This window comes from Canis lupus, chromosome 15, assembly GCF_011100685.1.
Source record: "Canis lupus familiaris isolate Mischka breed German Shepherd chromosome 15, alternate assembly UU_Cfam_GSD_1.0, whole genome shotgun sequence".
In the NCBI taxonomy this organism is placed as follows: domain Eukaryota; kingdom Metazoa; phylum Chordata; class Mammalia; order Carnivora; family Canidae; genus Canis; species Canis lupus.
In genome coordinates, this window is record NC_049236.1 from 35383507 (window position 1) to 35411104 (window position 27598).

A 27598-nucleotide genomic window follows, 5' to 3' on the forward strand; every position below is an offset into this window, starting at 1 on the left:
TGGATTCTTTAGGAATGAAATTCCTTGGCCGGTGCCCGGGACAGCCCCACCTTTCATCAAATTCTGCCCTAGACAAAGTGTTAGAATGACTTCTGATGTAGACAATTAGTCCTGGGTTATAAAACAAATAGTTGTTAAGCAGAGTTTTGTTTTTCAGTAAGGATTTTTTAAAAGTCATGCATTAATATGATCCTGACCTTTTCTTGAATCTGCTTATTAGTCTGTTCATAACTCAAATTAATAGCTTCAGAACACTGTAACAGATGTTTTTAATATCCCATTTTCTACCGACATGGGAAATCCTGGATTTCTAAAACCTAGAGGGAGTTAATGCCATCCCAGACTAAAGGCAAAGATTACCGGAAAAGTAATATAATATGTCGTTAGTCACTTACAACATAAATATTTTGAACAAGATCAAAGAAAACTACCTGATCCAAATTTAATCAAAGTTCAAAGGACTGTTTTCCCCCTAAATATAGAAATGGAAAAGATATTTCAGAGGAATTTTTAAATTATGCTTTTCATTTTATTTTCTCGACATGATCCTCACTGATTCAACTTTTTTCAACACCAGTGTAGTAACTTTCCACAAATAAAGGTTTTTTTTTTGTTGAAAAAATTTTTACTGCCTATAACACAGAGACAAAAAAATCTAAAAGAGTCTATGATAATCATCTCTGGATGGCAGAAGATAAAAGACTTTGTTTTATAATGCTTGTATTTTTTTAACACACACAAAAGATTCCTTCAAAGAAAAAAAGTGGCCTTTAAGAAAAATAAATCCTCAAATATACTCAAACACATGAGGAGAAGAAGAGCTTGGTGGAAGGCTGAGTGGTTGGGCATGGCTCAAGAGGACTACAGACTCCATCAGTACAAAGACCACCTTGGTGTTTGCCAGTCTATACAGGTGTCCAGCTCAAGGTCAGCCCATATAAATAGTGATTAATGAAAGAGACAAGCTGGCCTTGAGGGCAGGTTTCAGGAGAGAATAAGAAAACTACTACAGCTGGAACAAAGGAAAACAAGGTTTGGGAAATTCTGGGTTATAACCTATGGCCTTTATATTGTAAATAATAAGGGTTTTCTTCCTTCCTAAATTAAGACTTTATTTTTTTAGAGCAATTTTATGTTCATAGCAGAACTGACAGGAAGGCATAGAGATTTCCCATAAACCCCTACCCTAGATGTGCACAGCCTAACTCACTATCAATATCCCCCACCAGAGTGCTAGGTTTGTTAGAATGGATGGAACCTACACTGACACATCACAACCCCCTCAAACCCCAGAGTTTACATTAGAGTTTACTCTCAGTGTCATACATTCTATGGGTTTGGACAAATGACCAGTATATTACATTACGATAGGATAAGTCAGTTTGCATATATATACATATGCCTCTGTTCCCAGTTCCCAGCACAGAGCTCCTAAAACCCTTGTAATTTTTTAAGTGATAAGGGCACTAGGGAGCATCTTTTGTTCTAATGTTTGGCCTTTGACCCTAATTCTGACAGAACTCCTAAATCTCTTGGAACTTTTTAGGTGATAGGTATGCCTTTTGTTCTAATGTGGTGACTCTGGGTGGGTTCCTGAAGAGCTCCTAGATAAGGGCTGGTTCCCAGAAAGATAAAGCCATGATTATAAACTTGGAACTTTTAGTCTCCATTCTCCATCCTACAGGAAAGGGAGAGAGGGCTAAAGAAGAGTTAATAATGGATCATGACCACATGATGAAGCATCCATAAAAGTCTCCAAGTACAGGGTTTAGAGCTTCTAGTCGCTGAGCACTTGGAGGTGCTGGGAGAGTGGTGCCTGGAGACGGCATGGAAACTCCAAGATCCTTTCCACATAGCTTGCTCTATGCTTCTCTTCCATCTAGATTTTCACCTGTATCTTTCATCCTATCCTTTCGGGATAAATGAGCAAATGAAAATAAGTGGTACTCTGACCTCTAGGAGCCATTCTAGCAAATTATCAAACCCAAGGAGGGGATCACAGGAACCCAGATTTATAGCTGGTTGATCAGAAATACAGGTGACAGCTTGGGACTTGCGAATGGCATGTGAAGTTTGCAGAGGGGCAGTCTTATGGGACTGAGCCCTTACTCTGTAGAATTGGATACTATTGCCAGGTAGATAATGTCAGAATTGAATCAACGTATAGGACACTTAGCTCGTGTCAAAGATAACTGCCTGGTTTAGGACAAAACCACACATCTGGTGCCAGTATTGTGAGTGTGATGGTGGCATGTGAATAAAGGGGAGACACAGGAGGAGTGTGTTTTTCTTTTTGGTGTCCCTGAAAAGAGATTGTGACAATGTGCCAGGCTACCTGGAGGTGGTACTGCCACAAATTGGCATGAGTTTAGAAAGGCCTAGTCTAGAACATAACAAGGGAAATGGAAAGAGCAGGAAGCAGAGGCAGAGGAAAACTGATCGGCAGATACTACAACAGAGGAAAAAAGGAGAAAAGGGAAGCATTTCAGAGTCCTTCCCACAATTTTGTGTTTGGATAACTGGAAGAGTATTTTTAACTCTTAACAATTTATCAAACATTCAGCCATCAAACATTCAGGGGATTCTCAACCTTATGAAAAGGAACAACATTTAATTCCCTAAGCCTTTCAGCTCCTTACAGTCCCTGTTATGTGCCAGAATCTAGGCCAGACCCAAGGTTAGGGTAATAAAGATGGTCTCAACACTGAAGAGATGAAGATAAAAATAAGCAGACATAAAAAATTCATGCTGTTCCTACAATGGCACCTGTTTCCTTCCTTCACTTCCTCACTGTGGCCTCGAGACTCTGATGCTCCTAACTCGAAATAGGTTGTGGGCCCCGTGCAGATTTCAAGACCTGGCTAGATCCATTTGCCTTGAGTGCCTAATATAAAGGTAAAATTTACAAGTTTTTCTACTTAAATTAAGGAAATCATTTACTTTATTTTACCTTTAAAAAAAAAAATCTAATCTTAAGCATTCATTATACAACACAGCATTTTCTTTAATCCTATTTTGGGTTGAGCTTAAAAAAATACTCCCTGGAATTTAGTTGGAAGTGTTTTTACTGTGAAGAATGAAGACAAAGCCCAAGAAGAATATCCAGGTGAAAGCCAAATTATGTCCAGGAAGAAAATATTGCAAGACAATAGGATGGTTGTCGACTAGTAGGGGCAGGTTGCTGTATCTGGGGATTTCCATTTACCTTTCCCTAAAAGGATTCCAAAAGAAACTAGCCTACCTTATCTGTACTTCATCACTACATTTTTCAATCTTCCCCTCTTAAGAAGCCAAAGTAGGCACAAATAAATCTACACTGAGTTAGGCAGGGATCTTTCTCCTTGTCTGCCTGAAACTTATTAATAAATCAAAGTTGTCAAAAGTTGTCCCAAATAGTCTCATTGTTCCTCTCTGTTCCTATATATTCTGTGCACTTGAAATTACTCCAAATTCTAAAATGAAAAGTTAAAAAAGAAAAAATGAAAAAAAAAAAAAGTATTTACCCCACAAGGTGGTTCACAGGATTAAAACACTGAGCTTGTTTATCCAAAGATGAGGACCCAGTTAACTAAGACGTTTGAACAGATGCAAACTTAAAGACTTAAAATCCAACTTCTGAAAATTTAAGTACATACACAAGGAGCACTTTGATAGCAACCACAGATATAGCTTTCAAAGTAGGGAGAAATCAGAACATCACGAAAACGGGTACTGCAAAGTCAGAATTTTAAATAAAATATAAAACAAACTGTAGTATCACAACCTCCATAGGTCCTTAGGATTATATGACCATATGTACACTTTAATCAATACCATTTGTGTAGTCTTGGGAAGGACATTTCAACCTCTCTGAACAGGTCTTCCCTTTAGAAGAAGACATCACCTCTGAAATTCTCTACCTCAATGTTGTCCTTTAGGCTAAAGATGTTTTGGTTAACAGGATGTTTTAAACTAAGCTTAAAAACAGCCAATTTATTTCCTGGATGGCTTCCAAGGTAACCAACTGACCTAGATAAGTTGGAGTGCACTAAATTATTGGTAAAATACTCACTCCTTGACCTCACGGAGTTTATAATCAAATTAAGGAACCACTATTCAAATTTGAAAAATATTAGCAAATTCACAAGGCACTGAATACAGTAGTGCCCCCTTATTCACAGTTTCACTTTCTATGGTTTTAGTTACACAAAGCCAACTGCTTTGAGAATAAAGGTAGATTTTCCTTACATGTGATAGAAGGTCAATGGCAGCCTAAGGATACATAGTGCCTAATGTCACTCACCTCCCTTCATATCATCACATGCATAACTATAGTACAATAAGATATTTAGAGAGAGAGAGAAAGAGAGAGCACATTCACTTAACTTTTGTCACAGTATATGGTTATAATTATTTTGTTTATTATTGTTATTAATCTCTTACTGTGACTAATTTATAAATTAAGCTTTATAATAGGTACGTAGCTAGAGGAAAAGCAAGACTATGCACAGCATGTGGTACCATCCATGGTTTCAGGTATCTATTGGAGGTCTTGGGACATATCCCCACGAGTAAGGAAGGAATACTGTACATATTTGCTAGGACACAGGACACTAATATTAAGGGTCAGGGAGGACTGTACTAATCAGAGATGGCCTCAAAAGCAAGGAGGGATTTAAGGTCAGGCTTAGAGGAAAGGAAGAATTTGAATCAATGGATGAAAAGGCATAGGATGAAGAATATGAGGTCTATGTTGTTTCTTTGCAAAGTCTATGTTCTTTCTTAAACTTTAGTCCTGATTTTGTGACCTTGAACAATCCATTCATCACTATTACTCTTCAGCAAATCCACGATTCCTGAGGGTCTACCATATATAAATAAATAATGGAGACTTACCAACTTAAAGAAGGGATGGCAGGCTTTAAGATTAGAGAAGAGGCAGCTCAAAACCAAAACAACCCCAAGCTTATATTATGCTGCTAGCATAAAACAAAATAAAATCTGTTCTCTTAAAAAAGAATTCTTAAAAATTGCTTTTGCTATTTCATCATTTGTTAGTTAAAACCAAATGCTACATGAATCCTAAACTAAATGTATGTGTAGCTTTTTTTACTTTGATCTGTCATAGTGTGTGTGTGTGTGGGGGGGGGAAATTTTTACATTAAAATTTGAGAGTCCTGTTCCATTCTTCTCTCATTTGAAACCACAGTAGTTCTTCTGCCACTAAAAACAGTATTTCATTCCACAGCTGTAGAAAGAGCCTAAGTCATTTGATAGCTTCATTTATGATACAGCATTGAACTTATCTAGCAAAAACACAACACATGCATCTGTACTTCCTTTTGTTCTGTGTATTCTAAATCTCTGCCAAAAGTAAAGAAAGTACAAATGGACAGGATATCCTCAAATTATTTGGTTTGCCTTATGTCATTCCAGAAAAAATCTAGTGCCTGATTCACAGTTAGAAATTCAAAGTAAACACTTGAAACACCTAGGGTAGCCAGGTCCTGATGCTGAAGGGGGTATTCCTCAACAGCACTTTGTCTTTTAAAAGGCAACCCTGGAAGGCTTTGCCTAAAGGACTATCAGGAAATCCTGGTTTTCCAGGATTCGCCTACTCTATCCAACATAGTTCTTGGCTTATGAGAAAGGATTAAGGAAAGAAGAATGCACACCACTTTTTAAGAATACCAATAGGAACCAAGTACCTCAAAATCTATTCACATAAAATTACTGCAGATGGAATTTACAGTTGTGGTGGCCTTTTTTTTTTTTTTTAATTTCATGAGAGACATAGAGAGGCAGAGACACAAGCAGAAGGAGAAGTAGGCTCTTTGTGGGGAGCTCAATGCAGGACTCGATCTCAGTATCCTGGGATCACAACCTGAGCTGAAGGTAGATGCTCAACCACAGAGCCACCCAGGTGCCCCTAGTTGTGGTGGCATTTTGATATTCTTACCCATTTTGACACAATTCTTAATGTACGTGACATAGGTATATTAATTCACTGTATATCCACTGTATTTCAGCAAATACTCCAGAGGGCCTAGTAGCATGTATCAGATATTAGACTTGGTGTGAGACTGTACCAGCTTTTCTGTGATGACAAACTACTTATCTTTATAGGCCTGTGATTACATCTATGTAAATAATATTCTGATATATGCACACCTATCGTGAAGACTTGGGACAGCCAATGAATATAAAGCCCTGAGAGCAGTATGTGCCTTCACTCAAATCATAGGCTCCGCCCTTCTTCTTTTTGTTTTTTTCACTATTATAGTATCCTGCAATGTTGTAATCTTGAAGTTTACAGTCTAGTAGAAGATACAGGCAATGAACATGATAACAACATAATAATAATGATGATGTTAAGGGTACTACTACTATTAATAGCAGCTGATATTAATTTAGAACTTACTATGACCAAAGCCCTTATACCTTCTTAGGTAAGTGAGGGCAAGAGTAGTTGCTATACAGATATGTAGGAGTGACTCCCTTAAACTCATTCTTGAGTGGTTGGGAAAGGACATTCTTGGGATTAATAATATTAATCAGGTAAAACAGTGCAGGGATGTGGGGTTGGGATGGTATGATGTACATGTGTGAATGCCCAGAGCAGAGAATGCACACGGGGATGATCAAAGAACAAGAGAAGTTCAGTTCCGGCGATATATTATGTGAGGTTATAATCAATAAATCTATAAATCAGGTAAAGGGGTTACTGGAGTGTTAGAAAGAAAGCTGTTCTTAGAAGAGGGAGAGTTTCATAAAAGCAGCACTGGTTGGTTGGCAAACCGCCAAAGCCCACCTGTCAGCAGCAGCCGGTACTGGGGGATCCTCTGAACTGGCTTTAGCAGGTAGTGCTTGAGGGCCAGATTAGCACAGCGTGGGCTCATCTGAAACGAAATGGTATCCAAAATAAACACAAGCCTTCACTTTAAGAAGCAAAAGATCCAGATTCAAGTGTCCAGGAAGCCAAACTTTAGAAAGCCAACAACTCTGGAAGGAGACTCATGGAGAAGCTCTCTTTATTTAAGGCACAGCTTTTACGTTGAGAGTGAAACCACAGCCAACTCACCACTTAGCCCACCCTCTCTCCCACAGGTAGGTCTCTAAAGTCATGGGCTCACTGGAAAAATTTGTTCACAACCCTCTCACAGACAAGGGTGGCTGCAGCCTGTGCTCTAGGTCAATTAGAGCCCATCATACCCAGCAGCTGCCACTTAGGAAAGTATCTGCCAATGTATTCACAAGGTCAAACAAACCCCAAAGAACTGCATGGCCCTAAAGATAAGGTAGAAGAAATAAAGCTACTGGGAACTAGATTCAAATAATAAGCAGGGCCTAAGGTCAGTATACTCACGATAACTGGGGAGCACTGCAGAAATTAAAGATAACCCGAAAAGCAGTCTTGCTAAGCATACCTTTTCTTTTCTTTTTTAAAAAGATTTTATTTATTCATTCATGAGGGACACAGAGAGAGAGGCAGAGACACAGGCAGAGGGAGAAGCAAGCTCCCTGCAAGGGAGCCCAACGTGGGACTCGATCCCGGGACCCCAGGATCACGCCCAGGGCTGAAGGCGGGTGCCAAACCACTGAGCCACCCAGGGATCCCCAAGCATACCTTTTCTAATAATGATAGAAATGTGGACGTCTTTCTCAGATGAATGGCTATAAAAGACAACTTCCAAATCAGTGTATATAGAAATGTTTGACTCCAGAGCCATTCTGACTTGACCAAAAAAGGCATTTGATTCTGCCTTTAAAGCTCTTTTCCTTAGTATGTACAACAGACACTCCTAACCAATCCTGGGCCTTGCAGCCATTCTCCAAAACAGGGAATTTACTGTGAGATGGCATCAAAATGGCTGAGTGAAAATATCCCTGCATCCTAAGATACCCTGCACTTCTTCCACAGCTCAGGTGGGTGGGGAAGGGTTTCTTTAGATTTGCTCTGATCATTTCATCTCTTTCTAAATATGCGCCTCTAGGGTCTGGTACACAGAATAATTTTTAAAATTATAACGATACTGCATTTAAGCAAGCATCTACCATGCAAGCATCATTAACCAAGACAGCTAATTTTCCTGTCTTATTTTTTTTTTTTTTTTTTTGCTGCCAAGGCAACAGAACAATTCACTGGACACTGATGAAAACCTGGGTCAATTATCAGTTGCCATAGCTATATAAATCACATTTCCTTTCTTAACATCATGAAGACATCAGAGGAGAGAAAAAGAAAAAAAAAAGGAAAAAGACAACAAATTATTTCAAGTTTAATTATGTGTTTCATTTACAAATAAGAAATCAGAAATATTACTTGCACAACTTTTCTAAATTTGCATGACTAGAACTCACTGATTTTTTTTAGTTTCAAAAAAAGAGAAATATATATTAAAACACATAATAATTAACAATTTTATTCAAGATTGGGGGAAGGCCTTAAATAAAATTTTAGTTAAAACTAATTTTCAAGAGATGTATTATATCATTTATCTCTAATCAAATCTGGCTGTACTCTCCTAGCTTGAGTCAAAACATAGTGCTTTGGTTATAAACACGTCATTAATTTTTCATAACTTTGACACTGAACCTGTGTTATTTATCTAAAGGGAAACAAATTATATTTCCCATCCTTCACTGCAGATCAGTTGTTAGAACAATAAAAGGAAAAAATGAGTTAAAAATAAGAAATGTTCCTAGAGTAGTCAAATTCAGAGACAGAAGGTAGAATGATGGTCACCATGCTAGGAAGGGGAGACTAGGGAATTGTTTTAGGCATAGTTTCAGTGTTGCAATGTAAGATAAAAAGAGTACTAGAGATTGGTTGCAAAACAATGTGAATGTACTTAATGCTATGAACTATACACTTAAAAATGGCTAAAATGATTAAGTTTTATTTTATATGTACTTCCCAACAACAACAACAACAACAACAACAAAAAAGGAGACCCATCAAAATATTCTAGCATGCAATAAGAGATTTTCTAAATTAAATCTTGTACACTGGGCAGCCCGGGTGGCTCATCAGTTTAGCGCCACCTTCAGCCCCGGGACTGATCCTGCAGACCCGGGATCCAGTCCCATGTCAGGTTTCCTGCCCGGAGCCTGCTTCTTCCTCTGCCTGTGTCTCTGCCTCTCTCTCTGTCTGTGTCTCTCATGAATAAATAAATAAAATCCTTAAAAAATAAAAAATAAATCTTGTACACACGTTCTCACCTTTTAATTTGTTCAATCCCCTCTTTGACTTTGAAGGGTTTATATTTTAATACCTTTCGTTTTCAATGACTGCAAATTAGTAGAGCTTTAAAAACAACAAAAAATGTAAAAGGGGTTCAATATTATATGGTAGCAAAATACCTCAAAATCTCTAACGACAGCAGCAAAAGCTGGGTTCTTCTTGCACTGCTCATCCAGCAAAGCTATATTTTTATCAAATTCTTTGATGTATGTGGAATACATTTTTAGATATGGTCCCTTCTTTACAAAGATATCAGCAATTCTATGTTGTTCAGTCCTAAGATAGAGAAGAGATAGACAAAAATATAAAGAGTCATTAATGTATCTAAAACATCCAACAAAGAGCAGAGTCCCAAGTCTAAGCCATTAGCTCTTCCTCTTTTCTCTTCTTGTATGACATCTCCTATCCCCAAATGCCTACTTTTTACTATTCCCACGGTCACCATCACATCTTGCCTGGATTTTCCCAGCTCTCTGACTCTCCCTGCTTCTACTGTCTCATCCTTCTGCACAGCCTTGGAGTCTAAAAACATGCATTACATCAATGTGACTTTCGATGGCCTCCCATGAGCAGGAAAACCAACAACCTCTTACCTTGGCTTACAAAGCCCCATTGGTCCTGCTGCTACCTACTTTTCTGACCTGTGTCACGCTTCTCTCCTTTCTCAGTATTCTCCAACCACACTAGCCTTCTTTATATTACTTTGACATAGAGTCATTCCCACTTTGCAAACTTTTACTAATGGTTCTGCATGCCTGGAAATAAGGAACCCTGGCCAGCTTCTCCTTTATGTTCAGATGTGACTTTAAAGTGCTTTGCCTCTTCAAAGGGCCTTCCTTAGCCACCCAATCTTCACTTGCCTGTTCATCATCTTATTTCACATCTTTCCAGATCAAAAATTGCTTTCATCTAATGCTTCTTGTCTATTTTTCTGGTTCTCCCCTCACTAAAATGAGAGCAAGAGCCTTATCTGTTTTGTGCAATGTGATATTCCCACCATGCTTAGAGCCCTCACGAGTATACCATAGAAAACTCAAAACCTTGCTGAATGCAGAAATGAAGTATCTCAACAGTTACTAAAAGCCAATGTAAAAATTAGTGTTATTTTAGAAAGCATACAAACCAAAAAGTATACCTTAACTTGAAAGCCCCTGAGAGAAAAAGATTTTATTTAATAAGTATCTTATCCAAGGATTAGAAGAGTTTTATGTCAGTAATAAGTGCAGCTTTTCCCATAATTATCGTTTTAGCTGTCCCTTTCATCAATTTAGTCTGTTTCTTATGAATGCTTAATACTTTAACGCAGAATATCTATCAATCTAAACTCGAGAAAACTTTTAGCACAAGCAAAACATATATTTAAGCCTCTTTTACCATCTACTTGCATAAATATGTATATCTTTTAAAGGCAATTAAAAAAACTAAGCTAATTGAGTAATTTTAAAGATAATTATTATAAGAAGAATGACAGACTGTGTATGAGAAAACTGTGTTTTGTTTTGTTTTGTTTTTAAGTTTTTATTTATTTACTCAAGAGAGACACAGAGAGAGCAGAGAGAGAGGCAGAGACATAGGCAGAGGGAGGAGAAGTAGGCTCCATACAAGGAGTCTTATGTGGGACTCAATCCCAGGACTCCGGAATCACACCCTGAGCCAAAGGCATACACTCAACCACTGAGCCACACAGGCGTCCTGGGAAAACTCTTTGTAATCACATTTTATTTCTAGTATGACTTTTAAAAATACCTCTTAGTCATCCTCAGTCCTTAACTCTGTGTTATTTTATACTTAGGCTGCATCTAAGAATTAATCACTTATCTAACACATTTTCCCAACATGCAGAGAGGCATGATATTTCCAAATCAGGCAAGAGGTATTTTTCTGAAAAAGAAAACTTACAAGGAAATTTTGATCATGAAAGTATGTGACACTATTTTGTAATTCTAACCATTTGGGGTTCCCCAGGGACAATAAATCTGATCCCCCTAGAACAAATTTCCTACATGTTTCCAAAAATGTTACTGAAGTTTCTGCTTACTTTCTACAACCCACTGAAGCAGTTAACCTTTTTGGTATTCTTTTCCAGTTTGGAAATCTACAGCCTACAATGGTATCATACACATGTAAATTTTCTAAACCAAACAAACCCATTATATCTCAGAGAATGGCCTGTTTTCTAAAATATAAAGAAAGATTCATGAAACTTCCGAAAAGATAATAAAGCATTTAAAGACATTTTGATGTGAATATGTCAAGTAAACTCCTTCAGTCTCAAAAAGTTAAATTGGCTAAATATGAACCCTTTTGCTTTTGGGCAATATTACCAAAGAATTTAAACAAGTCTAAAATTGAGCTCAGTGCATCAAGGTTGTGAATTTCGGCCATCTAAAATGATCAATCTTGGGGCACCTGGGTGGCTCAGAAAGTGCCTGCCTTTGGCTCAGGTCATGATCTTGAGGTCTTGGGATGGGCTCCCTGCTCTGCAGGGAGTCTGCTTCTCCCTTTGCACACCTTTCCCCCACCCTGCTCGTATGCGAGCTCTCTCTCCTTCTCTCTCTCACACATACTTGCCCTCTCTCAAATAAATAAAAGCTTTAAGAAAATAAAATAAAAATAAAATGACCAATCTACAGGTAACTGCCAAGAAGATTCAGTCCATTGAAACAACTCAATGTAAGGAACACCACCTCTCTGTCACAAGCAGGGCCCTATGGCTTCATCTGAAATTGGACTTTGGGAAAGCTGCTCAGTCCATTTTTACCAGTTTGACATCCTTTCCTCCAGTTCCTTCAGGAGATCCCGGTTAAGCTCATACAGCTGAGGCAAGTAGTACAGGATCTGATTTAGGATCCGGTCCTCAATAACTGGTTTCCCAAGTTGCCTGGAAGCATGAGCCACTGCGTCTCGAAAATCCTATTACAGATCAGAGAAGGAAAAATAACATACATAGACATATATTTTGATATAAAGCTTTCCCCCCTAGTGATTCTCTCCTCTAAAACAATATAAATCACAAACTGTACTTTCTCTGTAGAATTACAAATTGAAAGTGCCCACTTCCTTCTATCCTACTTAGTTGGACAGAAAAAATCCAACACAACCAAGTACCTATGGTAGAAATTTGGTTTTAAAACAGTCTGTATGACATTTCTCTTAAATCTTTTGGTTTGATCTCCAAACTTAGTAATTATATTAAAGGGTATCTGGAAATTATACTGCAACTCTAAGTAGCCTTTAAACTTATTCCAATAATGCTATATGAACAAAAATCATTTATTTTAGAAGTCCCTAAGAGATCTCAATTTTTTTCTGGAAAGTCCCTTTGCTCACTTTCAGTAATGATTTCCCAACAACAAGAGCATTCTAGGTAAGGCATGTGGAGGAGACTGGCACATTCTTGATGATCAGAGAATACTGGATCCAGTATTACTGTGCTTCCTTGGGCTAGCCTCATTTTCCTCATCTGTTAAGTGGGTTATGAGATGTTCATATTCCACATCATCAGATAACACACTTAAAGCGTTTGACAATGTGTCTGACACACAGAATCCATCAAATATTTTCACTGGGGACCTTAAAACTCCCTCTCCCTCTAAGTGACCTCTCAATAAATTCACTGGGATTTATACTTTACACAAAATAAAAAATTTTTTCCTTCCATATTTTTTCCATCAACTTTTCCCTAGAAAATGATTTATATACCATGTTTTACAACAAATCCACACCATCCCACCCTGTCACCCCAGAGGACTTGGAAAGGATGGTAGTGTCTGAGATCCTGTTTGTCTGGTTTCACCCTATCTTGAGGCCACCCTCAGGGAATAAGTAAAACAATAGTGGAATCTGTTCCACAGTCCTAAGGACTCAAAAATAGAGACTGTTCCTTCTTAGAAACAGCAGGTTTAATTAAAACCTTAAAGCAAAGTTGGGTCAAAAAGACTCTTTACTAGGCTTCATCTTCCTCAATCTTTATTTCTAACTACTTTCCCTTCAGGGATTCACTGGGCAAATCAAATAGACCAAAACAAAACAAAACAAAACAAAAAACTGGTTTCTCCTCTGACCCCTTCAACCACTTGCCTCCAATATACAGACATTAACCATATACATTCCTTATGCTTCTTGTGAAAGATAAAAACTTATGTGAAATTTAAAAGTACATGTGAAAGGATTCCTTTCCTAAAGGACAGTTATTTCAGACAATTCAAATCCTCTTGTGCTAAACAAGTGCTAATAAACTCTTAACCTTAGGCCTCAATACCTGGGACTAATTTTATTGGTATAACAGTCACATGGGCCCAAAGGAACCAAGTTACTTAGACCAGTAACTAAAGAATTACTTTTACAGCTAATTACTGTAATATAAAATAGGAATTTATAACTTGCATAAACTCCAATCCAGAAAACCACACAAAACATCTCCAGAAACCAAATGGATATTGGCCAAATTCCACCTCCTAGCAGCTTGTTTCTATCAGCATTCACATTTACTAGAGAAAATAGAGCTACTTAATGCTTCTGAAAGTCATTAGATTTTTCCAACAGGCACAAGAACTGCAGAATATATTTACATGTCACAAATAATTTCCCCAACCCCAACAGTATTGAAAGCACAGTAAACATCCTCGATAGTGCTTTTTCTTTTTCTTTCTCCTTTTTTTTTTATTTACCAATTTAATGATTAATATAACTTAAATGCAAGAATTCCTTGTTCAGCAAAGCAATTATAACTGCCCTTTATTCTGGTAGAATAAATGATGAATATGTTTGTCTCCTGGCAGCAAGTCGACTTTTATTTTCCAATTGGAAGATATTTCCTCAGTCACAGCAGTGACAGTAGCCATTAGCAGCTAAGTAGCTTAAGGACCCTATTTGACATAGCTTTTGCCAGACTCTTGCATTCCGTATGTCTGACACCGTTGCCAAAGGGAAACTTGTTTATTTAAGAAACATTCAACAGAGGCCAGCCAAATTCACACTGGGCTGACCAGTGAGATGGTTGCCTCTAACTGGAGGCATCTGTCACATACCAGGCAAAGTGTCACTTTTTCCAGTACTACTGGATGATTGCAGGTAGCTCTGGATGAACTAGTGGCCTATACTGTCCTTGTTAAAACTATGAGTAGCACAATAAAATATAATAGAAATGTAATAATTAAGAGAACAAAAGAACAATTACTAGAGATGATAGGAATTTAGAGTTTCTATCTATTACAAATTATTCCTAGGACCCAGAAAGTTACATTAAAAAAAAAAAAGATTTCATTTATTTATTTAGATAAAGAGAGCATGTGTGTGGGAAGTGGGGTAGGAACAGAGGGGAGGGACAGGAAAGGAAAAGAATCTCTAGCAGACTCTGTGCTGAGCCTTGAGCCTAAAGCGGGCTTGATCTCACAACCCCAGATCATGACCTGAGCTGAAACCAAGAGTTGGACATTAACTGACTGAGCCATTCAGGCGCTCAGGAAGTTATCTATTCTAAGCAGGCACTACTAGGGCCATCAACTAGTCTTCATTGCACCTTTTTGAAAACAGAAATGGGTAACCTTTATACTAGGCCAATGCAACCCACACCAAGAACTCCACTTGCTACTCCTGGCCTTCACAATTACACATGGCTCTGGCCAAAAGCTCATCCCCTGAAAGCAATGTGCTATGGCCCCAGTGCCAGATGTAACTAATGCACACAAGAACTACATGCAGAATCTTTAGCTTTTCAGCTCTTCATGAACCTCAACCATTTCTAGAACTGGTGCCACTCTCAACCATTTCTAGAACTGGTGCCACTCTCAACCATTTCTAGAACTGGTGCCACTAGAAGGAGGAAAACATTCTTTTTTTTTTTTTTTTTTTTTTAAATAAAAAGGATGATTATAACATATGTCTGGTTATTTTTCTAAATGCTAACAGCCAGGATAATTTGGGAAAGTGTGATGACACTTAAGAGCCAGAGGCAAAACTATTCTGGGGCAGAAGAATTTAAATTCTCCAACACCTTCTTGACTAAATCAGTAAGGACTTAAGACCACACGACTGTCACTTCAAAAATTAGATCCAGAGTATACTTTTCCACACTGGAAAGGCTGGGTAATTAGAATGGAAGGGGTGTGGGAACTAGAGTGTGAAAATGTTAGGCAAGCAATAGAGTTTACTTATATCAACCACCTATAGTGCAGTCTATGCTTCCAACATAAAACCCACCAAAGATTCTTATGTAAAACTGAACCACCTACACTCAAGTTTCTGATCACAGCAACCAAATGTGTGGTTCAGCTCGGCACTTTTAAGCAATAGAAATAGGATCCTGAATTATAAAGCATATCATAATATTATTCTTAATAATTCCCAGAAAACCTACAAATGAGAACCAGATCAACTTTTCAAACATACTCAGTTCCTCAGATATTAACATACTAGCCTTACAAGCTTTGATCACTTGGGCAAGACCAAAGCAAAAATCAATGCAAATAAAGTCAAGTATGAACATCTAAAACAGTGAAGCACAAAACAGATGGTCTTACTTGTCGGGTCAGGCTTTACAGCTCTGATGCCAAAGAGAAGTAAGTGACTTAATTAAGCTGTGCGGACTAGGCTTCCTGACCTCAGGCCATTACTTAACCAGTATGATGACACAGTGGATTATAAAGACTAAACGGACATATGGATGCACGGGGAACTCTGCAGGCAACTCTTAATAAACGGCATTAAGAAACACTTCATGTTATGCAAAAGCAAAGCAGCTGCAAAGGTCAAAGAGCTTTGATAAATATGCAGAAAGGGGTATGAAACTATGAAGTAAATGTAGAGGGGAGAGAATGTCCCAACACTAACATTTTGATTTTGTTTTTAAATTAAAATATCTGATCAATGAAATGATGCCTCCCTCTATATATATTCAGACCTGGTGACATTATGCATAATCATCAATGCATGCAAACTGTATAAAACATGACTAAAACCAATCTTTTATCTCCAGTCTCTAACTCCCTTAACAACATTAACAAGCAATCTACATAGTATTTCCTAAGTGACCAATATTTAGCTTCATTTTCCTCTTTAGAAGATGTAAAACTAGAATTTCTGTTTTTTTTTTTTTGCCAACTGAACAAGTTAATATACCCAAAGATATACTACTATCCCCCATATAGCATACTAGAGATTTCCAGTAATAATTTTTAATCAATTTCTGAACAATCATTAAGTGCAACATCTCAGAGAGACTAGAGTTAAGTCTGGCTTTGCCATTTAGTTAGTAGTGGGTTACTTCTGGCAATTAGTGTTCTTCATTGAAGATACAGAAATAACACCTATTTGATAGGGTTGTTATGAGGATTAAAATAGGCAATTTCAATAACATAGTTTTAGCATGTTTCATGGCACACAGAGTGCTCAGTAGAAGGCCATCTATTTAAGTAAAGAAGATTTGGTTAATTTAAGTGATCACATGAATATCATTAAAGATCCACAAGTCCCTTAAAGTTTGGAAAGAGAACTCTGAAGTAGAGGCATATTATAAGAAGGAAATACCAAACCAAAGTAGGGAAAACAAACACCTCAGCAGTGAGAGAAGGGAGCTCTTAACAATGAACTTCATTCAGTGAAGGACAGTCACATGAAGGAAGCTGCTCAAAAAGTAAAGGTTTGGCAGCCTTGTGAAGATACACTAAAAGAACATTCTTTACAACTAAAGAAATAAATCATAATGAATGGTTAACAAGACTCAAAAGACAGGGTGCATTTAGCAGAAAAGGATGAAGTTATTTTAAGATGGGAAAAACTGAAGACTTCTAGGAGAAAATCTTCTATGCTTTTCATAGTGCATTAAAAAATAATAAAAGATATGTCTAGTTACCAACAGACACATAGATGTCTGAGTAACATTGCTTCTAACTCTATGGATTTCACTGAGAGTCTTTCAAATTTTTAAGGTAAGTGTGTCTCAACCTAAAGAAACGATGGAGCAAACATGCTTCATTATTAGGATCACTTTACTACTTAATCAGTCCATTTTTGTCAAAAAAAGACCTCAGTCTTTGATCATTCTCTTGCAAAAAAATTAAGTCATGCTATTTGGACATTTGTAAAATAAGTTTATAAAGCTGTGTGTTAAACTAGTCTCCCATCAAAGAGAAAATCAGACTACAAAAACAACAACAAAAGTATGTCACTTGTACTTAATTAATTATATTAAGGTATCTAAGGTGTTTTACCTTTAAAATATGCATTTATATGTAATACAATAGCAAGCTCTGGATTGGACAACCCTGCTACATTAGGGAAAAACAAATATAAATAACTAAAGTTTTACCAAGTATTATTTTATTCATTAGTTGTCTATCATTCATTCAACACATATGAATTTACTGGGATAAGAATCAATGAAATGTAAAAATCCGTGTCTTCATGGAACTTACCTCCTAGCAGAGGAAGAACCTTAGTAGGGTCTATTTCAGAAACAAGCTATTTTGACTGATTTGATTAAAAGCTTATTTGAAAACATCACAATTAAGTAGTATGCATTTTAATTTATATAAATAAGGTCTGAATAAAAAAGCAGTTTATCTTGAAGGCCCTCTACTTAACCTGCAGCTAAAACTACTTAAGTGCTTAATATTTATTTTGCATGATCTCATTTAATTATCACACCCACTTTATTATTTTTTTTAAAGATTTTATTTTTTTTAAAGTAACCTCTACACCCAATGGGGGTACTTGAACTCACAACCTGAGATCATAAGTCATACTCTACTGACTGAACCAGCCAGGTGTCCCATCATCACATCAACTTAATGCAATTATTTTTATTATTCCCATTTTCCAGAAGAAACCAAGGAAGGCTTGACTAATTTGTCCAAGAGAACATAGTGGTGGAGGCAGAATTCTTAACCACTGATCAATTAGTCACACTCATTCATTCAACAAATGTTTAATGAAAGCCTTCCAAAGAACATGAATGATGGTAGGTGCTGAAGATATGATCCCTGCCCTCACCTAGCTTACATTTTAGTAGAGTAGACCATAATAAACTAGTAAACCAATATGCAATTATATTAAATGCCAAGAAGAATACAAAGTGAAAGTGAAAGAGAAAAGGATAGTCAAGGAAGGCCTCTCTGAGGAGGTGGCATTAAACCCAAATTGGAAGGAAAAAGAAAAAACTAGCTAGGAATGAAATGAAAAACAAAGATTCTAGGAAACTAAATTAGCAAAAGCTGTGAGCCAGAATAACATTAGCAACTAAACTCAGAGCCGTAAGGAGGCCTGTATGGCCAGAACATGGTCAGTGAATAAGAGAAAACCTCTCTTTCCCCTGCATCTCATCTTAGTGAGAGACCAAATTACATAGCACTTTCTAGCCAGGGAGAACCATAATTTAATGACTCAACAAGAGAAAAGGGACTGTGATAATAATCATGTCAAGACAATAACCAAGACTATCAAAAGCAGACTGGGACATAGAGTCATTCTATTTACTAGCCTTGGTGAGTAATGTGGACTTTATTTATTAATTTTAAAGATTTTATTTATTTATTCATGAGAGACACAGAGATGTAGGTAGAGGGAGAAGCAGGCTCCCGACGGGGAGCCTGATGCGAGACTCAATCCCAGGACCTTGGGATCATGCCCTGAGTTGAAGGCAGACACTCAACCACTGAACTACCCAGGTGTAACTATCTATCTATCTTTTTAGATTTTTATTTATTTGACAGAGAGAGAATACAAGCAGGGGGAGCAGGAGAGGGAGAAGAAGACTCCCTGCTAAGCAGGCCCGACTCAGCACATAGCCTGATCCCAGGACCCTGGGATCATGACCTGAGCCATGGGCAAGATGCTTAACTAACTGAGCCCTCCAAGTGCCCCATGTGGACTTTATTCTTAATGGAATGAAAGTCATTTAAAGGGTTTTAAGCAGGGGAGTGACATGCTCTAATACATATTTTAAGAAAATCACTCTTAAAAATTATTTTTAAAAAAATCGTATAAGAAACAGATTGGAAGAAGGGTGAGAATGGAAACAGGAGTCTCAGTTAGGAGGCTGGAATGGTTGTCTATATAAGAGATACGTTGGACTAGGTTGGTGGCAGTAAAGTGGAAACAGAATCAGGAGGTTTGCTGATAGGTTGGCTGGAGAAGTGAGTGAGAGGGAGAAATAAAGAACAAATCCTAGTTTTCTGACTTTGGCAGCCACAGGGATGGCACTACTATTTGAAAAAACAAACACTAGTATTGGATATTGACTTAGAGGCATTGTGTATCCCTGAACCTTTTTTTAAAAATCTAGTTCAGGGGTGCCTGGCTGGCTCAGTCAGTGGAACATGTGACTCTTGATCTTAGGGTTGAAACTTCGAGCCCCAAGTTGGGAATAGAAATTACTTAAAAATAAGATCTTATTAAAAAAAAAAAAAAGAAAAGAAAAGAAAAAAAACCAACCTAGTTCCAAGTCCAGAAGCTCATGGCAAATACTGCAGAGCATGTTATCACAAAAAAACCTTAATTGTAAAGTCTTGGACATTGCTGCTATAGGCCCAATTTTCCCTCACAAACATCAGGCAGATGAATCAAAGGCCTCAACTGCATATATTGGCTCATAGAATCTTGAGTAGATTTTAAACTGCATGCCTCCATCCATGCCTATTTTCTTCCAATGTCATACCAGCTTAAATGATGAAATTCTTTAGTTTAGGTTTTTAGTTTTTCTTCTATGAGCTATGTCACCTAGTTCAGCAAATTCTAAACAAAGAAATGTCCACGAGCTACAGTGATATATTAAAGTAATATATAATGTGTTAGTGAACTATAGTGACATATTTAAATTTTAAAAATATTGGATAGTGCAAATACTGAGCATTTCTATCATCACAGAAAGATCTATTAATGCTATTCTAGAATCTCTAATATAGTAAACTATTCACAGGAAATCATGTATAACAGAAACAATAGTTTCTCCCAAGCCACTTGGATACCTAGTTGATATCCAAAAAAAATATCCACTGGATTATCTAAAGCCTGTCATTGAGATATTTTAGAGTAGTCATATTCTAGGATATAACACAGACATTAACTCATTTATATGAAGTCAGATAGCAGTAGTGCTCAGGATTACTACCATCCATGGGCACTACCTTTGTGAACTACTTTTAATAGAAGAGTAAATATGAGCTTTAACAATGTGGTGGGGGTGGTGAAATGAAATAAGAGATTCTTTTGACTTCATCCATATTATGCTGGTAACAAGTCTCTTCTAGTAATGGCTCTCCCCTGGCTAATGTTCTGTTGTTAAAGTTCCCATTAGAGCTGGGCTCTGCTGAGTTAACATTTGCACATACCAGACAGGATGCTAACATGAGGTTGGCAGATGATCTACTCTCACTCCTACATTAAAGTCTTAAGAGGTTCTGAAAATGTACCAGTCAAGATGGGTTTTGAATGATTCACAGTTCAACACCATCTAGGAAGAGGCCAAGGCCATCCAAGAGATCTATCAGATCTGAAATGACATGGGAAATACTTGGGTCTGACTGTCCCAAGTGTTTATGATTTGTTCTAAAAAATACAGAGGTAAGAATAAGATACATAGTTTTAAGTAATCAATAAATAAACTAATGAAGCTTTTTTTTTTTTTTTTTTTAAAGAGAGGGAGCATGTATGAGTGTATGCAGGTGAACAGGGAGTGGGGCGAGCTGGGGGAGTAGAGGGAGAGAGAGAATCTTAGACAGGATCTATGCCTAGCACAGGGCCTGAGTCTCCATCTCACAACCCTGAGATTATGATCTGAGCTGAAATCAAGAGTCAGATGCTTAACCCACTGAGCTACTCAGGTGCCCCATTAAAGTAATGAAGCTCTGAATGGCTTCTCTACGTATAGGAATCAGAACTTCCTCCATTAAAATTTTAGTACAGGGGGAAAAGGAGATAGAATTATAAAAAGGCTACTGTTTGATAACAGTGAATTCCTCCCATTAATTGATGTTCTACAAGGGAAGATGAAGAGGGTAATGAAAGGCAATTTGAGTACCTACTGTATACTGTGCACAATACTAGGCTGTTTCACACACTTTATTCCACTAATTCCTCACAACCAGAGAGATCAGTATTTGTATCCCCATCTTACAAATGAGGAAAGCTAGACCGAAGGGTTAGACTAATTTCATATCGCTACTGAGAAACAGAATTGGGTCCCTGTATGGCTCAGTTAAGCCTCTGATTCTTGGTTTTGGCTCAGGTCATGATCTCATGGGTCAGGAGACTGAGCCCTGCATCTGGCTTCCCCACTCAATGGGGAGTTTACTTGGGGATTCTTTCCCTCTGCCTCTCCCCCCATGCATGCTTGTGCTCGCTCTCTCTCTAAAAAATAAATATATAAATCTTAAAACAACAACAACAGAATCTACTTAGGCAGAAAAGGCACTGATATTTTTGCCAACATTCTCAAAGTGTGGTCCTTAAATTGTTATTGGTCCACAAAGATATTAATTAGAAGGGTGGATAAAGGATTGGAAACGTTTATGTCAATTTGACATGGTCATGACATTTCTATTGTATTTTACAAACATTCTGGTCCAACATGGATTTTGGAAATTTTAAAATCCAGTCCCTCATCATAAGAAGCACTACACTCACCTATTGGCACTATGAGGGCTAGGACTCTGTTGTTCATCTTGTTCATCTTGGAATGAATATTCAACATGTGTACCATGCAAGATTTGCTGAAATACTGCACTGAAGTTCTAACCAAGCTTTTCTGACTCCATAGCATTATTTGCTTCCATGAGCTTATCAATCAAATGCTTAAAATATCCTTAAAGAGGTCCAATTTCTATTTAAACATCTCTACGAGAAAATGTACAATTTGTCCTACATATATGTTGAGCTTTAAAGAAAAAGGAAGTTTTGCTTTTTCCTTTTCCAATACAATTGTTTAAAACAATAGAGAGGTTCAGTAAAAAATGGAATTTATTCAGTTCAAAATGGAGTTTATTTTGAAAAGTTATTTATTCATCATGCTGTTATGTATTTGAAATGACAATATACTTCAAACTCAACAAATAAGTTTGGGTGACCAAATATTATGCTATAATTTTTAAAAATGAATTATAAAGAGAACTAAGCAACACGGTCAAGAGTTATGTAAGAAACTATTCACAGGATAGTAATTTCTTAAAACAATAATGTTAAGAATTGTTTTAGAAAAGTTTCCAAAACTAGAGGTTTTTCACACAGGAATTAGAGCTCCTGGTTTCTCTTGTACTAAGTACAGAACACAGGGAATCATTTAGTGAATATGAACCACCCTTAAGTGTACCCTACTTTTCATATTCACATGTATCTTTCAAAAGGAAAACTGAAAATAATGATACTCTTAGAGATATTAATGGGTGTGAACCTACCAAGTCTCAGTAATTAAGATGTTAGTAATTATACCATCTAAGTAAATTTCCACTTCAATTTCTTTCTTCATTGTTTCCTCTAACTTACCCTTCTTTTGTTAAGTCTTAATAACTTGCCAAAATATAACTGGAATAAAGTAGGATTAAAAGTGCTTTAACTTCCAATTCGTAATGAAACTTGTAAAAACTTGCATGTATAAAAAAGTGCATGAGAAAAATGAATATGCTGTCAGACATATCATAATTGTTTCCCAACAGGTTCATTCAAGTTGACAATTATAAAAATTGGATAGAGAACTTTTAAAAAGTTAGTCGTAAAAATGTCTATTTTAAGTGTCTATTTCTGGGAGCTGATTCAGATAGAAGGAGAATAATTTTGAATACCAATCATGACATTCTTTTTATATTGTTTTTATACTGTCTAAAATTCTATTGAGAAACATCTTCCATAACTACCCAACAAGAAATATTATCACTTTAAAAACTCTTTATTATGAACACAGAAAATTTGAAGACTTTGGAGACATGGATATAAAGGCCCTATTTTTCAGGAATCATCTGGTAATACTACACAGACATTAGATACATACATTTTAGAAAATATATTCACACATATATGAATTTAAAGATGTAACCATAATTTTCTAACATATATATATACATATATATACATATATATATACACACACACGTTAAGTATATTTAAGTTATGCTGAAAATTTTTTAACATAGGGAAAGATGCAAAGGAGGACAGACTCAGATTTTAAGAAAATATTTGCAGATACTTACAATGTGCAAAAGTTTTAACACATCCACAAAGCTGTAAAAGAAAAATACAAATGTTTTAAATGAGCCAATGGGGAAATAAATGGTCTTCTGAATTATAAACTGAATACCTACACTTTCTCTGAGCTCATGATCTCCTTGGCAATATGATGGACTTTACTTTTCATTCCAGTATCTTCATCCTGTGGATAAGAGTGCATAAAGAAAGCATTAACTCATAAAAGGATAATGAAGATCAGCTTTGATGTAAATTTGAACTCTGATACTTCTAGGTTTCTGATTTCATACTATATAACATCTCCAATGGCAAACATGAAGAATTACATATGGTTATTGAAGCATAATACAGGAGGAGCTGAGAGCAATAGGTGATTCTCAGCACTATCAGCACTGGACTGATGGATTGTCTTGAGGAGCCTGAGCCTTGGTGGAGCAAAACTGTCAATGGTTCAAAACTAAAAAGTCATATTCTACAGGAGAAATGACTCCTACAGGTATCACATAAACATGAGTTCTTCCCATTATCTAACCTAGGAATTCTTCCACTACCCTAAATTTCTCTTATCTGCTGGTAATCATGGCATCTCCTCACAAAGATTCACTGCTAGATATATACCCATATATATCTCCCCTCTGCTTCCTTTAAGATTTAACAAATGCCAAACATTCGGCAATACTGGATTAAAACATTTTATGAAACAAATTGTTATATATAACATTCAAGTTTCCCTCCTCCTCCAAGAATAAATACTAATCTTGCAGTGTGTATTTATTCCTTCCATGTTTTCATATTTAAGTACATAAGAACTTAAATACGATATAAAAAAATCCTAACTCTTCCATCAGAATATAAATATTATTATGCAAAAAATATTCAAGGTAGGCTATGAAACCAACTATTTACAAAAAGTCTTTAAAGAGTTATTAATTCAGAATGCATTAATACTGCAGTCTAGTTAGCCTTAGATATTTTGCCTTGCTATTTGATCTTAGCCCCCAAATTCTTTTTTTTTAAAGATTTTATTTATTTATTTGAGAGACAGAGAGAGAGAGAGAGAGAGAGAGAGAGAGAGAGAGAGAGAGAGAGAGAGCACGCGCACATGTGTACATGAGAGCATGAGCATGAGCAGTGGGGAGGAGTAGAGGGAGAAGCAGACTTCCTGCTGAGCAGGGAACCAGATGTGGGGCTCCATCCCAGAACCCTGGGATCATGACCTGAGCTGAAGGCAGATACTTAACTGAGCCATCCAGATGTCCCTCAGATTGAGCCACCCATGTGCCTCTCAAACTCTATCTTTTAAGGAACAGTTAGATAGATGAATTTGACTTTCATCCACATTATTACTCCTCTTTTCTAAAACAGGTTGTTGGATGATCATGACCAACAGACTGGATAAGTTTTGCTCAACTGAGCAAGATGCAGCATAAGATACTCAGCTCCATTCACCAGCTACATTCCTCAGGAAGCAGTCTTAAACACAGCCTTATCTTGCAGACCATGTATCAGTCATGTGCTAATAACCATGACTGTACACTCATACACAGACACACACACAGGGATAATTGTTACTTTGAAAAATTTAGCAAGTCACTGCTTTCCTATTATAATGAGTTTCTTTATATCATCTGTAGCTAGAAAGTTTAATATTTGTAAAATACAGTATATCTTTTTAAAATTGAGAGCCAGAAGAAATGCATTAAAAATGAAAAATGAGGATGCCTGGCTGGCTCAGTTGGCAGAGCATGAGACTCATGATTTCAGGGTTGTGGGTTTGAGCCCCATATTGGGTGCAGAGATTACTCAAAAAAATTAAATAAATCTATTTTTTAAAAAAAGACCTGAAAGAAATCAAGCCATAACTCAGCACTCTTATTTTCAAATGATGTGATGTCCCTTAAAGGTCAAGAGGTGCTAGCAATAGCTTTAAAGAAACTGAGGTATACTGTAGACGGTGAAGCATTTGACTAGCAGAGCCACCTAAAACGTATGCCACTTTTATAACCATCTCTTCAAGTAGGTGTACTTAATTTTCAGTATTTCCCCTTTATTTACGCTCCTCTTTCTAAGATTTGTTTATTATTTGAGAGAATGAGTGCAAAGGAGCAAGTGTGGTGGGGGTTGGGGGATAAAGGGAGCACAGAGCGAGAGAGAGAATCTCAAGCAGACTCTCTGCTGAGCACAGAGCTGGATGAGGGGTTCAATTCTGGCACCCTGAGATCATGACCTGAGCCAAAATCAAGAGTCATTTGCTTAGCTGACTAAGCCACCCAGGCGCTCTTCCTTTCCTCTTTTTATAACTTTGCCTTTGTTAAGTTTCTACTCCAAACAATTTTTTCCCTCTTCAGAACCTTGCTCTGCCAGGTCTCATTTAGAGAGAACTATGTGATGACTCCATAATAAATGTTATCCCCAGGCAGATATCATGCTTCTGTTCCAGCAGGGGACAAAAAATACTTTAACTTAGAAAAACAATTACAGTGTGCCTGACATTCCTTATCTGTAAAATGAAAGTGCTGAATTTGCAACTTTACAATCTTAAGATTTAAACATTAAACATCTCAGGTGTGGCATGGCAAGACCCTGAGACAGAAAGTGGCATCGATTCAGAGGCACTGGAGCTGGTGAGTATGAAGGATGTGTTTCCCTTCTAGAAGCTGAGATTGTAAACTATGGGGGGGGGGTGGGGGTGGTTCTAAATGGTGAGTATTGGCATAAAGACAGACATGTAGGTCAAAGGGAAAAAATTGAGAGAAGCCGGCCCTTAATTTTGTCAATGGATTCTTAACAAAGTTGTCAAGGCACTTCAATGGAAGAAAGAATTGTCTGGTTGGTTTTTGTTCAATAAATGGTTCAAAATTGCTGGACCAATTAGATATCCATAAGTGAAAAGATGAATTTATAAGCTGACACCACATAACAAAAATTATTTAAAAATGTACCCTAGACTTTAAGAGCTAAAACTATAAAACTTCTAGAAGAAAACCTTTGTGACCCTGTATAGGATAACAGTTTTTAGATATGACATCAAAGGCATGATCCATAAAAGAAGAAAATATCGATAAACTAAACTTCATAAATTTAAAACTTATGCTTAAAAAGCCATGATAAAGAAAATAAAAGTCCCAGGTGGTAAAAAAAAAAAAAAAAAAAAAAAAAATTCATAAACATGGTTCTGTGTCCAGTATATGTAAGTTTGTGAACTGACATTTCATTAAATATTTAAGAATAGCCAATAACTTTATGAAAAGATGCTCAGTATAATCAGTCACCAGGGAAATGCACATTAAAACCACAGTGGGATTCCAATTCATATCCATAGAATGGTAATAAAAAAAAAATCAGAAAATAGTGGGGCACCTGGCTGACTCAGAAGAGCATGCAACTTTTGATCTTGGGGTTGTGAGTTTGAGATTACTAAATTACTAAAGTATTGGTTATTTTAAAAAATAAATAAGCTAAAAAAAATCAGAAAGTAGCAGGTGTTGGTGAGGATGTGGAGGAAACTTTATTGCTGCTGGAAATGGGAGCCTTTATTCATATATTGTGATTGGAGGTTTTAGACATCTTCTAATATCCTCAAAGACAGAATTTGTATTTCTTATCCTCCTTGTTATTCTGAGATCATTCCAAGAGGAAGGAGTGACTACCATCCTTACACTACCATTCAAAAATCTATAGTAACTGACCATCCATCATTTGATAGCAAAGTTAGTAGGAGAAAACAGCTCTACCCTCAGCCGATTCATTGCTCTACAGCTAAATTTGAAAACACTCCTTATCATTAGAACCCCAGGCCGCTCTTAAATTTCAGGTTCCCATTGAATTGTTGGAAATTCTGATCTGTAGGTCTGAGATGGGGCAGGAAAGTGGTTGTTAGAAGAGGAAATTAAGGATAAATTTTTGAAGAGCCCCAGCCTTCAAGAAGTGAATAAAGAGAACAGACCAAATACACAAATAACTATGAAATGTGCTGACCTCTTGAAGGAGGAAAAGATTTTAACAGGCAGCAGTGTGTAATTCAGGAAAAGATTCACAAAGAATAAAGCATCTGATGACCTTTGGTCATTCCTTAAGTCATCAAGTATCTGCATACTAGATACTACAGATAGCCACTCATCAAAGCCAGAAATCTGGACTCCTTTCTTCTCCGCCTTCTTTGATCACAACTGAGTCCTGTCTACTAATCCTTATGAATATTTC

At 36.9% G+C, this 27598-nt stretch overlaps 1 protein-coding gene and 1 non-coding gene across 3 annotated transcripts in view; one reads left to right on the forward strand and one right to left on the reverse strand.

The window, feature by feature from the left end:
* FGD6 (FYVE, RhoGEF and PH domain containing 6) overlaps positions 1-27598 on the reverse strand; it is a 111265-nt gene that overhangs the window by 37059 nt on the left and 46608 nt on the right. For both annotated transcript variants that reach the window (XM_038558669.1, XM_038558668.1), the window contains exons 4-8: positions 23512-23579; positions 23401-23431; positions 11985-12136; positions 9343-9499; positions 6791-6878 (exon numbers count right to left, since the gene is read on the reverse strand). In XM_038558669.1, coding sequence (XP_038414597.1) covers positions 6791-6878; positions 9343-9499; positions 11985-12136; positions 23401-23431; positions 23512-23579 — 496 coding nt within the window. The remainder of the gene's footprint in view (positions 1-6790; positions 6879-9342; positions 9500-11984; positions 12137-23400; positions 23432-23511; positions 23580-27598) is intronic.
* Positions 25116-25188, forward strand: TRNAM-CAU. The gene has a single exon. It is a non-coding gene; the product is annotated as a tRNA-Met (tRNA).